The following is a 15,047-nucleotide window of genomic DNA, read 5'->3' on the forward strand; positions in this document are numbered from 1 at the left end:
ATTGGCATATGTTCGTTATCAACGACATGCCTAATGATGTCATTGAAGCTCACATATATGATACATATGATGATCACCCGAAATGTGACCATTGTAAATTGTCGCCGGAGCAAGTTTTTGATTGGTACTTTTGTCCTGTTGATAGTTTGTATCATGGAAACTTCACTTGGGGTACAAAATCAAGAAGTGTGGAATTATATGGCAAGCACATTAGTAACGTATGCTTCCATTATAAATTCTTTTTAGGTACACAACATTGTTATTGGTTGGTTAAACCAGATGGATTTTATGTTTCCAGGCATAACTTGTCACATTCTGATCCAAATTGGCGTTATGAAGGTCCTTGGAATTGAGAATATATGTATTATGTGACGTGGTTTACAATCATAATAAAGTTTCTACCTAATTAATTCAAGTCTTGTTCATATTTATTGACAATTACCTATATATTAAAAATAGAACCCAAATATTAAAAATAGAACCCAATAAATAGTAACATCACCAAGGGATGAGCAAATAATATCGAGTATCGGTACCGGTATAAAAGAGCGTCCGAAATTTAGTTATAAAAGACATTTTGTGTGCTTGCTAAAGACAAATGATAAAAAGTGCAAATGACTATAAAAATAAAGAACAATTCATTCATATTCATATATGATAATAATGAAACAGAATGAACAGTACTAATTTATTATTAAATTCAATTTAGAATTATAATAATTTAAAATTAGAATTAAGAGATGAGTAAATGGTATCGGGTATAGGTACCGGTCTCAAATTTACCAAACCGGTGTATTTTCGGTACCGGTTCTACACAGGTATTCACCGGTTTTTACCCTCAAATACCGGTGTCGTACCAGTACCGATCAGTACCGAACCGTACCATAATGAACAGTAGTGATTTAATATTAAATTAAAATTAGAATTAGAATTATTTAAAATTAGAATTAAGAGATGGGCAAATGGTATCGGGTATAGGTACCGGTCTCAAATTTACCAAACCGGTGTATTTTCGGTACCGGTTCTGCACAGGTATTCACCGGTTTTTATCCTCAAATACCGGTGTCGTACCAGTACCGACCGGTACCATACTAGGTATATTCGGTACCGGTACCCACTTTTGAGGATTTTGATAACGGTATTTTCGGTGCCGGTTGGTACCGAGCTCATCAAATCCTGTAGCAATGCAGCAATGCAAGTAATTGCACCGTTTAAATTACTTTTCATATACACAGTAAGTAAAGTGTATTTCGTTTGAATGAGGTTTTATATACACCATAACTTATTTTGCTTACTTTTTTGTTTTTTTCTGTAATGAATGAATTGTAGCATGTAAAATTAACTTGAATATTTAGAATATTGATGAGCAAATTGTATCAAATCCTGTAAACGAACCGGTATCGTATCGGTACCAAATTTAATATACTAAATCATTTTCGGTACCAATTTGATACCCACCTTTTGGCGTTTTCAGAATCGTTACTTTAGGTTCGACACCGGTCTAGCACCATACCTGTATTTATTGATTTTTACCTTCAAATACCATACCGTATTTTACCGAGAATTTTCGGTGCCGGTACCTAATTTCGATGATTTTCCAGATCGGTATTTTCGCTTCCGTTACCGGTACCGAGCTCATCCATATTTTAACGTGTTAGTACCATAATAACTGAACTGAAAACAACTGAATTTCCAACATGTAGGATGTGTGGGTCCTATTATTATATAGTAGGTTATTTAAAATCGTTTTTTTTATGACGGAGTGATTATCCTTACCACGTAATTTTATTTATGTTTTAATATTCGGTATCTGTTTGCCGTTGCTGACACGTCTTTTGTAGTCATTGGGTCCCGCCGCAACGCGCGGGAGGAAAATAACTAGTTTCAATAATTTTCTCATAAACCTTTTTGGTTCTTTTATCGTAATAGTTTTTTAAGTATAGATAACTAGTGTGAGCTTCAACGAGTAACATTAAAAAAGTGGGGAACCGATGTACATTGCATTTAACATGTTAAATATATAATAAAAATTCAATTTAAAATGCTAAAACATGTTTTTTTTTTTTGGAGCTGTTACATGTAAAGATGTGTATGATTGTCCTACCAAACAACAGATTATGATTTAAAAAAACAATTTCACCATACTCGATAAATCTTATAAATAGCCAAATTATTGATAAGATAGGAGAAGGATGAGAAACTAGTAAACCTTATCTTTATCCTTATAGATAGACTAACTGCTTCTAAGAGACCTCAGTTCTCTTAGAAAACATTTGTCTTAATTATTCTCTTGATACTTGTTGTATTTATTCTTTTTATTATATCTTATAATATACATATCCTAGTTGTAAAAGTCGTAATGCGCTCCCTAGTTGATTGAGTGGGGAGTTGAGAGAACTCGGCTTAGGCGAAAAGTATTTGGGGAGTACTCAGACATGTTAAATTATTAAAGAAATTAATTTTTGAGAAATTGTCTATATGCCATATATCAAGTTTACTAATATTTATTACAAAATTCGTGAATATCAATATAAATAAAAATACATGTTTAAATAGTAAAGTATTTCAAAAATTGATATTCATTCCTTTAAAAATGATATTTATATATAATTTAGTACGTTAGACATAAGAATTATGTTTTATTTTTTTTAAAGTCAAACTCGACTCGAGTTAACCTACTAGGTCTGATTCTAGCCGAGATTGACCGTATTTAATCTATTCCGAGTAATTTGACCGAATCGAAGAAAGTCGTGTCGACAGCCAACCTTCTAAAATTTTCATGGTTTTGATGAATATATGTTTTATCAATATGACCTCTTTATATTTAAATATAAATCATTAATATTATATTACTTTCATAAATCCAGATTTTAAGATTTTGCTAACATGGTTTGTTTCGCACCACAATGTATTTCTATATGTATCAAACTTTATTTTAGGCTTTTAGCTACGATTTATATTATACATATGAATTATTGTTATTAATATTATTATTATTTTTATTATTATTATTATTATTATTATTATTATTATTATTATTATTATTATTATTATTATTATTATTATTATTATTATTATTATTATTATGAATTCAAACTTCTGATGAATAGTGTTTATAATTTCTAAGTATTTTATTTTTTTCGTAATATTTTATACGTTATTTAATTTAATTTTTAGTAATAAATATTTATTTTTATATTAAAGTATATTATTTATTATTAAATTTGAAATTTTAGTAATAATTTGTGTTCGTTAACTTTAAAAAAAATCAAAATCCGCGTCTATGTTTATTTATTTTTTTAACATTTCGTGGGAATTGGATTGGTATCGATACAGTTTGTTACAGTAACGGTACTATAATAACTTGTGTTCATTAACTTTTAAAAAAAATCTGAACTGTTATTATTCTTTTGTTTAAATTTGCTTCCATTATGTGTTTGATTTTAAATTGTGCCGGAGTTATATTATCCTTGTAGGGACATATCTATGATTTTGTTGAAGTGGTATATGATTTCCGTAAAAGGTATATGATTCTCTAAATTATTTAGTACAAACAAAATATATCAATGTTGTAAATGCACCAATTTCATTCAACAAATTGTTTAAACTTTATCATTTAACTTTTTTTTTAAAAAAGTAAAGTTCATTAAAAACTACAACTGCCTCAAACCAAGGCAGCCGAAACCAACATTACAATATTACAAACTTTATCATTTAACTAATATTCAATATTTCTAATATTACAAAAACATTAACTACCAGAGGACTGCATTAAATTTCAAATTAATTTTTTATGTAAGTTAAAAATCAATGTACTTGCATATAAATTAAGAATCAAGGTACTCGCAAAAATCAACTGATTTATTAGTCGCTGTTGGTTTAAAAATGCGTAGCTTCTTATTCATCTTCTTCTTCTTCGCATCAATTTCAAATACTTCTGTCGTTGCTGATGAATCCATAGACACTCCATGTATTATATTTGACAGATTTCATATGTATGTAATCAACAATATCCCTGCTGATATCAAACTTCATGCGTATTCAAAAGACGACGATCTTGGAAACCATATCCTACCTTACAATGCATTTTATGACTGGTCTTTTTGCTTTGGACCCAAGACACTGTTTTCGGGCCAGCTTTGGTGGGGATCAAAATATATAGCTTTAAATTTGGTTGATAACCATGTTCACAGAATGTGTGACAGGCAATTGTTTGGAATTATACATTGTTACTGGTTGGTTAGACCAGAAGGATTCTATATAGGTGTGAAAAACAACACATGGCCAGATGCAAGCTGGAAATTTCAAACACCTTGGCCTTAAAAACCTTGTAAACTCTTTCTTTCATAAGAAAATATGATATTAAATAAGTTATAATATTCTGTGTCTTTGTTTTTATAATATTCTTTGTCTTTGTTCTGACTACTCCTATCTTAAATGTTATTATCTTTTCACCTAATTAAATTCGGATAATTGGATATGAAGTTGTTTTATTTATTTAGAATTTTAAATAATTTGTTTTGAAAGAATTTGGGTACAACATATGGAGCGGATTGAGGACCGTTGTTGACGGATGAAGAATTTGTTGTTTTGGAATTCTTGAATGCCATAGTAGAGCTTATTGAGTAGAAAAAGATTAAAGAAGAAGATGAAGATTGTGTAATGATTAAATGAATAATTTGCACCATTTATACTGTAAGGAATCGATTCCAACAGTAACAAAATCATTAAATGCTTGATTGCAACGGCTAGGAATCGATTCCAACAGTAACATCATCAAGAATTTAATGCACCGGGTCGGAATTGATTACAAAGGAACTGGTTCCGGATAGGAACCGGGTACGGACCGATTTTTTATTTAAAAAGTGGAACCGGGTAAGAACCTACGGGTTTTTGAACCCGGAACTGGTTCTTCAATAAAGTGGGTAGGAACTGGAACTGGTTCCAGGTCGGGTCTACCGGGTCGGGTTTGGAACCGGTTATTATGCCCATCTCTAGGTCTGAGAATTGGGGCAGATGTTCGGCATTTCTTTATGGTCTAGGCGGATTTTGCATTGATTGTGTTTTCATATATGTTACCTATCCACCACTTCTTTTGTTATTTAGTATTGCTCTTTTTAAAGATATGTGTAGTTTCTCGCTTTTCTACTATATGTCTTTGGTGTCGAGGGTCTCTCTGGAAGCAATCTCTCTATCCTTAGGGATCCACTCTACCAATAGCTTTGTTATTTGTGAGATTTACTAGGTATGATTGATTGATTATAGTTGAATTGTTACGTGTAACTAGACGAATCTGCTAGGACTATGTAATACTTGTGAAACATCTTTTTAATAATTGCTCATTGACTTGTAAATTGGTCAATTTCGATAAATGCTAAGGTCGAATGCATACACTTTATACAAGTGTAATATATCAAAATTGAATCAAGGGACTTTTTCATGTGTTTTTTACATGTTTAATTTGGCAAAGCAAAACCAAGTCGGGGAATCCTTACGTCGTACTAACCCCTACATTTTAATTATCTCAATTCAGATTCAAGAGATTTTAGCTCACTTGTACTATTTATTGGTAACTGTTGTTCCGACGACAAAGACTTTTCTAGACATTTAATTATTTATATCCATAGCAATGTTCTATCATTATCATACTTTGTAACTCAATTACTAAAAATCTTGTGCTTGTAAATATCAATATTTACAAGAGTAGGGGTGGGTTCGGTACATTCATTAATCCTTTCAAGTTAGACAGACCAATTGATTTTCAATAGCCACCATAGTTTATTTTGTTTCCTGTTATGTGGTAGGCTTATATACATAAGCTTTAATCTTAGTAGTATCTTTAGTTACAAACTTAATTTATTTAAAAGAAAACTCACTAGTAAAAGTTCATAACCTTTATTCAAAAAAATACATCTCAAAAGTTCACGAAAGCTTTGTTCAAAAATTATATCTCAGGAGTCAAAATGTATAAGCATTATCTTTGAAAATATCAAGATTAATTAAAACCAATTTAATAAGATTCTAAATCACATAATGACATCAGGTTGTAAAAAAATAATAGTATACACAATATTATTACTGATTGTTCAAAGCCCCATACTTATTCATACATACTAAAAATAGTAGTATACACAATATTATTACGGACTTTAGGGTGTAAGGGGCACTCCCCTAAGAGCATCCACAATAAGACATTTTTGGGTGTTGTTTTTACTCATTTTTCCACATCATCCATTTTTTCTTATTGTGGACCTTGTTTTTGTACCTCATTTTTTAGATATGTTTGTCTGCAAAAACGACTAAAAACAACAAAATGGTGGGACCCATGTACTTTTAATATATATAATATATAGAGAGAGAATAAGTGGTGTAAATGTGTGGTTAAAAATTAAAAAGGTGGTGATGATGTGGTAATGTTTTTAAGTGTTTTTGTGTTTTCTTATTGGGTGGGTTTTTGATATTTTTGAAGGGTGAATGTTTTTCTGATGTGTCAGCTGACAGGACATGTTTTTAGGTGTTTTTAATGGGCCTTATTGTGGATGGGAGTCCCCTCTCTTACGCATAACCAATCCTCGTGTGCCACGTCAACTCCCCCTCTTAAACTCCCCTAACACCCTAAATTGATGGCGGCACTCCCCTCTTAGGTGACTTGGTTTTTTATTAAAAGAAAAAAGAAAATTTTTCATTGGTCCATCTCCTCCCTCTCTTCGGTGACTTCCCACCGATTTCATTCCCCCAAATCACTCACCTAAGTGATGGCGGCGGTGTTCCCCTAAGGTGACTTGGGTCACCGAATGGGGTCACCGAAGGTGCCCCTTACACCCTTAATATGTCATATATACAGTGAGAGACATTTAATGCAAAATGAAAAAATATTTTTTTTTTATATATTGCCGTATATTACCTTATACAATGAGAGACATTTAATGAAGAATGATACAATATTTTGGTTTGTTTTATATGGTGCCGTATATTACCTTAAAAAAATTAGAACCCAACACAATTTATTCTTTTTAAATTCAACCTGTTTTTTAGAAAATTAAAGAGGAAAAAATTAAGAAAAATTCTACAACCCTTGAGATTTATTCATGTTAAAAGTTGATATTTGGGATGTTAAACAAAGTTGAAAATGTCAAAATACAATGCAAACATTTACAGAAAAAACCTTTGGATTTTGCTATCTTCACATCACACAGCATTTATCCTTTGATGACTTTGATTCTTGTTTTGATGACGATGAGTTTCGCGGCCTTGAAGGCTGCACATGCTGCAAAATTCAAAAACAGCCTACTATTTGAATAATTACATCTATTTGATTAAAAGGATTGTGTTCACGTTGACTTGTTCAACCCATTTAATTAAACACATTCACACGTTTACACGTTCACAACCCTTTTAAAACTTGATAACCAATTTACAACCCACCAACCCGTTTGACTGGTTTTATTAATGGTCGTTTTTGGGTAAGTGTGCAAGAGTTAGTGTTGAAGTCAATTAGAGCATTCACATCCATGCCATCAAATTATGTGGGTAGAGTTTTTATAATGTAAAGAGTATAAAAAGTGGTTGTGAGTGGAGGAGAGAGAATATTACTGTTCATCTGTATATTTGGGGAGACACTATTCACCCCCTATAATTTTTTAATATATTTTGAAAGTGGTTGTGAGTCGAGGAGAGAGAAAAGGTAATGATAAAGGTATAAAAAATATTATTTAATTGAAACGGAAAGAGAAAATGTAGTGTTTTTAAGTGTAATTTAGGGTAAAAATATGATGGAATGGATGTGAATGCTCTTAGACCATAGTAGTCAATAGGGTCTAGGCTCGCTATTAGGGTTGTAGCGGTAGCTAGCGACAATTTATTTATTTTTTGTTTTTTTTAATATAAATAGCAATTAAATATCGCTCTAAAATAGCTGGATTTTAGGTGTTTGTTAAATATACATGTAAAATAGCATATATACTAGGGTATTTTGATATATTATACATATAAATTTTTAAAATTTCTTTTTCTAGTGTATCGCTATTTATAAAATAGCCGCCCACTATTTATCGTTATTCTTATTGCTATTTGCTGCTATTTGCCATTGACAACTATGAATTTGACAAATAGATATATGGGTCATGTTCAGGTTCAATAGTTCAACCTACCAACCCAACACGATTGCCACACCTAGATGTAGCATTACAAAAAAAGTAGTTCTTAACAGCTTTTTAGCCAAGATTTTTGTTATTCAAAGCATTTACGGATAAACTGGCACAATTAAAATTCTCCAAATAAAAGATAGCATACCTGTGGACCTGTAACAAGCCCCGACTGTCCAACAGCGCTTGATTGTGGCAACTTGTGTTGTGTCTGCTGCTGCTGCTGCTGCTGTTGTTGCTGATCAAATTCTTGTTGTTGAAGAGCTATAGCCAGCTGCAAATCCGAGCTGCCAAAAAACACGAAAAGAAAATCTTAAAGTTATGTATTTCTCCATTATTTTTGTCATAAACTAACTGATTACTCTATTTTAGTCAATTGTGGAAAGCGATAAATAATTCAGCAAATAATCAAAAATAACTTCCCAAACAATGCTACTTGAAATACAAAAAGGTAGACAATTACTTAAAGCTGGTGTTCTCTTGTGCTGCGTTATCAATGCTTGCAATATAATCCTGAAATACAAAACGTATGGAAAATATACAGCATCAGTTTATATTAGATGCATCACGTAATTTGAATAAAAAAAACAATTCCATTTTTTTATAAAAGAGAGGAGTACTTACAGCAGTAGTGGCCAATGCATTCTGCTCATCCCATGAACGCGGTTCAGGATTTTCAGCATTAAATTCCTTAAAACTACCTGTCATATATACTGTATCTCCATTTACCTAAAAACATGTATCGCCATATAATAATACATTGATCAAACTTATAGATGATTTTATTTATTATTTACCTAAATAATTTTAAAAGGCTAAGTACATATCATATGAAAAAAGCATACCTCGTTAAGCTTTTCCCACACCAAATCAGGTTGATTAATATAGCCTTGATCTGTAGCTAAAAGATATAATTCTCCCTCAAACTGCAAAATAAACCAAAGTATTCAGTAACATGACGGTGCGCAACACTAACTTATTATCGAAATACAAAGTACACATTAACTAGCCTTGAACATTGTGTTGAAGTGATTATTCCGGAAGAACACACATAACTCACGTTCTTTTAGCCCATCTTGCAAGGAAAATAACCTGCAGGCGTCAAAATAGCAAAATAAATTGCGTTTATAATCATTGGCGAAGCTTTGAAGGGGCGCCCGACCCCCCGAACTTTTCGCTCAGTAGTGTTATATATGTAGTTTTCGTATAGAAATTTTTGGGTATATACGTTTTCGCCCCCCCGATTCTAAAGAAATTTTGGGTATATACGTTTTCAGACCCCCCGTCGAAAACGTCAAGCTTCGCCACTGTTTATAATATACGTAAATGTGTATATAACACTATTAAGTAGAACATACCCATATATAGTGAGCTGATTTGCACTATTCTTCAGAAAATTCCTGATTAGTTCCCCTAATAGAAAAAAAAAAAAAAAAGCGACTTAACTTTATGCTTTGAGACGACATGAACATTTAAAACAAAACACAAACATTAATACCTTGCTTAGGTGTAATTCCATCCTTGCCCTTTACCTCATCTGCATTACTACTAACCTTATCCACTTGTCCTGCTAAAACGACCTCACCTTCATACACTGGTTCACGATTTTCATAATTTGCAGTGCTCGTTTCCTGTATGTGTTCTTCACCTTCATAAATGGGTTCACTTCCATCACCACTTTCAGTTAAGCACTTGGACTCGGATTCATCGTTGGATTGCATTAGGTCCTTCGATGATTCCAAATTTACAACATTGCCCTCAACTGATTGATCCTGTATCTTTTCAATTGGAGGATTATCTACATGCGTATTGACAGGTGGCGCAAGATCTGATTTTTCCTGATCATGTATCTTCTCAACCGAAGAATTATCCACATTGGTATTGACAGTCAGTGCAAAATCTATTTTTTCCTCATCATGTATCTTCTTCTTAACCGAAGAATTGTCCACATTGGTATTGACAGGTGGCGCAAGATCTGATTCATCTTGACCGTCCGTGTCCTTTTCTGATTTAATCAACGTATCATGCTTCTCAGATGCTCCCTCATTTTGATCATGAAGTTTATCTTGCAAAGGAGAGCTAACATGTTGCACCCGATCCGTTTGAAAGGTTAAACCGTCATCATTTTCGGGCTTTTGTTTTTCTTCAAGAGATGGATCATTTGAATTTTCAGATGGGTTATTCTTAGACGTATTAACAGCTACATCATTTTCAGTCTCTGATAGCTTCAAGGCTCTCAACAGCTCTTCTTCCTCTTCAAGATCTCCTTTTCTTTCCTTTTTCTCATCGAAAGATTTTGTTGTAGATAGGGAAGGTGAAGGGACACCTAAACTCGCTGTCGTTGCGGCAGCAAAATCAACAAAATCTTCTTCGGGGTTCGGGTTCTTTACTTCACTTTGCGGATTTTGGGTATCAAGTGCAACAAGTTCTCCCATCAGTGTATTGTAGGACTTTAGCCCAATGGCTTCAGCGGTTTCAGAATCCTAACATAATCAACTAAAAGCATAAGAAAACAGATGTTTACATGCTCATGTGAGTCAACGGCAATGGGCCGGGTATTGGTAATCCCAAGCCTGTACCCGGTTGTAATTCTTTGTCCCATACCTGGCCCGTTACCCGTCGGGTAATTACCCATCGGGTATACCCGTTAATTTGTTAAAAATACCATTGAGGCTCCTATGTGCATTTTTTTGCTCTAACGTTTATATAAGAGTTAAACGCCATTTTAGGCCCTGTGGTTTGGGTCATTTTGTCAGTTTAGTCCAAAGGTTTCATTTTTCTCCTGTGGGTCCAAAAATGTTTCAGCATTGCCATTTTAGTCCACTGGGTTAACTTCATCCAATTTTTCTGTTAACCAGAAGGGCAATTCGGTCATTTTATATGTATTTCTGTTAACTAGAAAGGCAATTCGGCAATATAAAATGACTAAATCGCCCTTCTCGTTAACAGAAATAACGGATAAAGTTAACCCAGTGGACTAAAATGGCAACAGTGAAACCTTTTTGGACCCACATGCGAAAAATGAAACCTTTGGACTAAACTGGAAAAATGGCCCAAACCACAGGGACTAAAATCGCATTTAACACGTTTTTATAATTTACTATTTTAATATCTACAATAAAGGAAAATATGACCAATAACATACATATCATACTCAAATGCATGTTTGAAACATTTATCTACATAATTTAACTAATTAAGATACTACAACTTTGGAACACATAATGTCAGTTTATGTATCTTGCATTTAATCAAACACCATACATGAAAAATAGTAGCACTAATCAGGACCCAAGTAATCCCCCTAACAACTTGACATGTATTTAGAAAATCTCAAAACTAACACACATTTTTAATCTGCATAGAAACTCATAACTAAACATAAAATCTTGTACGTGTATGTTAAAGTCTTGAAGACAAACAATCGAGCAAAATCTATGAATAATGAAGAAGTGTATGTACTAAAGTTTATATAAATAGAATATTAAATTTAAATTCGAGTATCACTCGGGTAAACGGGTCGGGTATGGGGCGGGTATCACTAAATCCCATACCTGTACCCGTACGGCCGTACCCGAACTTTTTTTATATTTTTAATCCCATACCCGGCCCATACCCGGCGGGCTTCGGGTATACCCGACCCATATGTTTCGGGTTTCGGGTATACCGTCGGGCTCGGGCTTTTTTGCCATCCCTATATGACATGCAAAGGTTGAGAGAACATGCCTGAGGATCAACAATCCAACCATGGTAAAGTGGTATGTCCAATAAATCGAATATTGCACACTCTCTAGTGAACTCAAAATCAGAAATTCTGCAACAATTTAATACTGTGTGTTGTTAGTTTGAGCCTATAAAGTAAAAAAGAACGAGAAAAAAGAACATACCGTGTGAATTTTAAGTTAACATCAATGCCAGTTGTAAGTCGTGGGAGCAAATCAATGGCATCGGAAATGTTCTGTTGTTGATTTTCAATGTACCCTACATCTTTATTCTGTACCGCAATTAAAGTGATCAAAATCAATCCAAAAATGATACAAAAACAGTTTATCCACTTAACTTCTAACCTTAAAAACTCGTATCCACAATGTAATGGATAAATGAACAATATAAATAGAAGATTACATTAACATTGCTGTTGGAATCGATCAACCGTTCTGCCACAAGTGAAAGTAGCTTCTCCTGTGATACTTCAGCAACATCCGCACTCAGATTCAAATTGTTTCTGAGCAAGAGAACGTTACCTAACACAAAATGATCACCAAAATACCATTTGTAATTATATGTTCCTGAAGACCATGTTAAAATCACAAAACCACAAAAACAATGTTGCACCACGTTCATAAGCATGTTACTCAACACAATAAATAATAATCTAAAGAATTAAACGCTTAGACTAATGAGACAAAACAGATCATAAAATCTATCACTAGTTTTCCATATATACAACAAATATAGCATTGAAATGATCTAATAAAGTAGAGTTCCACTATAATCAAATTCCCTTCAGTTTTAACCATGACCTGCACGTATAGCCATAGTGTTTAGCGACAAGGTACCTATACGCTACGTAGCGATAGCGATGAAACAGCGCCCGCTATTTCGTGTTTAGCGATAACGTAGTTAAAAAATTAAGAAATAAAAAATAGCTATCTATAATTCTTTATATATATAATGTTAATTTTACACCTTTTTATGTATAAATTTATAAGTTCAAGGACCAAATGTAAGATAGTGAAAATAGGGGGGGGGGGTATATGTTAAAATACACAAACTAATAGATTGTTACAGGTTTTAGAGACTAAATGTAAACTAATAAAACATAGAAGGGTTAAATGTTAAAATCTATGAAGTTATTTAACCCTAAAAAGCCTCAAACGCAACAAAACGCAGCCGCTCTTCTTCTTCCTAGTTTCCAGCAAGTTTCCGGCAGAAATTGCAGGTTTCCAGCCGGAATTCATCGTCGGAATCCGCTACAATCGCGCTATGGAGTCGCTACACAGCATATAGCGAGGGTTTGGCGTAACGCGACGCTATTCGCTATAGCGGTCGCGATGGCCGCTATCGGTAACTATGCTCATAACCACTAATAAAGTCAATTCTCAACCTTGAAATTACAATTCAGACCTAAAACTTTCACAAATGATGTCATAAACCATCAGAAATCACATAACCATAAAACCAGTTGCAAGATTAATAAGCAAAATACTCAACACGACAAAAGATGATCTACAAAATTAAATGTTACGACATTGCTTAGAGTAATCCAGTGAAACCGATCACAACTATACATCTATCACTACTTTTCCATAAATACAACTAAGTAATATCCTAACATCATTAGGTTTATCAACTAAAGTACCATAATCATCATCATACTCGGTAAATCCCACCAATAGCAAAGCTAAGGTAGGGTCTGAGGAGGGTAGATGTTGACAGCCTTACCTCTACCCCGTAGGGATAGAGAGGCTGTTTCCGGTGAGACCCCCGGCTCAAACTAAAGTACCATAATAAGGAAAAAAAAATCCCATCTCTTTTATCCTTGACCTGCACTCATAACCGCTAATCTTTCTCAACTTCCAATTCCAATTAAGCCCTAAGATGTACAAAAAACACATCCAAAACCATCACAAATACAAAACCTGCTGTTCATTTCAATCTAACACCTCAAAAACCTAACTTTTCCATAACACATACATAAACAATTCACTTCACTATCAAAATAACCTACAAATAACACAAATCAACAATATTCTCCTAACTAACATCCTAACAAATTCTAGCATCACAATACCATAAAAAAGCCCCTTAAACACAAATGATCCACCAAATGAAACATTAGCCCTTCCTTAGATTAATGATCATGAGGGTACACCTATCACTAATTTCCATAAATACAACAAAAATAACATTAAAAAATCATTAATTGCATCAAATAAAGTTCCATTATAATCAAATTCCCTTCAATTTCAACCATTAATACAGCCAATTTCCAACCTTCAATTACAATTAAGCCCTAAAATATTCACAAAAAAAATCTCCAAACCATCACTAACAAAAAAAAAAAAAAAAAAAACCTAACTTTTTCATAACACAAATATAAAAATTTCACATCACTATCAAAATAACCTACAAATTACACACACAAAAAACCCAACAATATTCTCCTAATTAACATAAAAAAAAAACCCTAAAAAGAGTAACAATTACAGATAGCGAGAAGAGGGCAGGGTCCATTATCATTCTGCAGAATAATCGGCGTATTTCTCCCCAAAAACTGAATCAGTTTGGTTTTATGCAACATTTCTTTGGTCGCCGGCGGATCCGGCAGCTCTTCCGGCGGCGATGACATGGTTCCGGGAAGTCGGTGTATAGATATAGGGAAGAGTGTATGTATATGTCGTATACGTGTGTGTGTTTTGGGGAGTCAAAAAGAGAGGAAAAGTAAAAACACCGGTGGATGGAGATGATGAGATGCGAAAATGACAAATTTCTTGACAAATATGTTTATATACGGAGGGAGATGTCACTCGGTTTTTATTTTCATTTAGTGGAAACTTTATTGTGTTTTCGGTTTCATCACAAACATTTATTTCTAAGATTAATATAATAATTTAATGTATGAGTAACTAAATTATATATTTTTTTTTAAGTTGTGAATTATTCGTGAATTTCGGGAGGTCTAGCATATGTTGTCTTAATTGGGTCTGTGTTAGAGAGCCCACTCACACAATAGATGCCCCAATTTAAACCTCTCAATGAGAAAACTCTATCACCCAAACTCGAACTTAAGACCTGAAGGAGAAAACTCACCCAAACCCACTATATGTGGAATTTAAATACCCGTGGTCAGAGTAATTATATTTCATTTGAAGACAATTAAAAATAATATTTTTGTATTTG

The 15,047-nt window shown here is 33.3% G+C and overlaps 1 protein-coding gene across 4 annotated transcripts in view; it reads right to left on the bottom strand.

The window, feature by feature from the left end:
* The window catches only part of LOC110890239 (ubiquitin carboxyl-terminal hydrolase MINDY-1), a 44,001-nt gene extending 29,361 nt beyond the window's left edge, over nucleotides 1-14,640 (bottom strand). Inside the window, exons 1-13 of one of the 4 annotated variants that reach the window (XM_035975476.1) lie at nucleotides 14,355-14,640; nucleotides 12,270-12,388; nucleotides 12,032-12,138; nucleotides 11,871-11,958; nucleotides 10,108-10,627; nucleotides 9,643-10,032; nucleotides 9,503-9,557; nucleotides 9,155-9,236; nucleotides 8,990-9,070; nucleotides 8,769-8,873; nucleotides 8,608-8,657; nucleotides 8,293-8,431; nucleotides 7,055-7,287 (exon numbers count right to left, since the gene is read on the bottom strand). In XM_035975476.1, the coding sequence (XP_035831369.1) occupies nucleotides 7,189-7,287; nucleotides 8,293-8,431; nucleotides 8,608-8,657; nucleotides 8,769-8,873; nucleotides 8,990-9,070; nucleotides 9,155-9,236; nucleotides 9,503-9,557; nucleotides 9,643-10,032; nucleotides 10,108-10,627; nucleotides 11,871-11,958; nucleotides 12,032-12,138; nucleotides 12,270-12,388; nucleotides 14,355-14,496 (1,977 nt within the window). In that variant the 5' untranslated portion in view covers nucleotides 14,497-14,640 and the 3' untranslated portion in view covers nucleotides 7,055-7,188. Of the gene's footprint in view, nucleotides 1-7,054; nucleotides 7,288-8,292; nucleotides 8,432-8,607; nucleotides 8,658-8,768; nucleotides 8,874-8,989; nucleotides 9,071-9,154; nucleotides 9,237-9,502; nucleotides 9,558-9,642; nucleotides 10,628-11,870; nucleotides 11,959-12,031; nucleotides 12,139-12,269; nucleotides 12,389-14,354 lie in introns of those variants that run through there. The other 3 variants (XM_022137831.2, XM_022137834.2, XM_022137832.2) reach the window with 3 other exon arrangements.
* Between the last annotated feature and the right edge of the window lie 407 nt (nucleotides 14,641-15,047).

This window comes from Helianthus annuus, chromosome 7, assembly GCF_002127325.2.
Source record: "Helianthus annuus cultivar XRQ/B chromosome 7, HanXRQr2.0-SUNRISE, whole genome shotgun sequence".
Classification (NCBI taxonomy): Eukaryota; Viridiplantae; Streptophyta; class Magnoliopsida; order Asterales; family Asteraceae; genus Helianthus; species Helianthus annuus.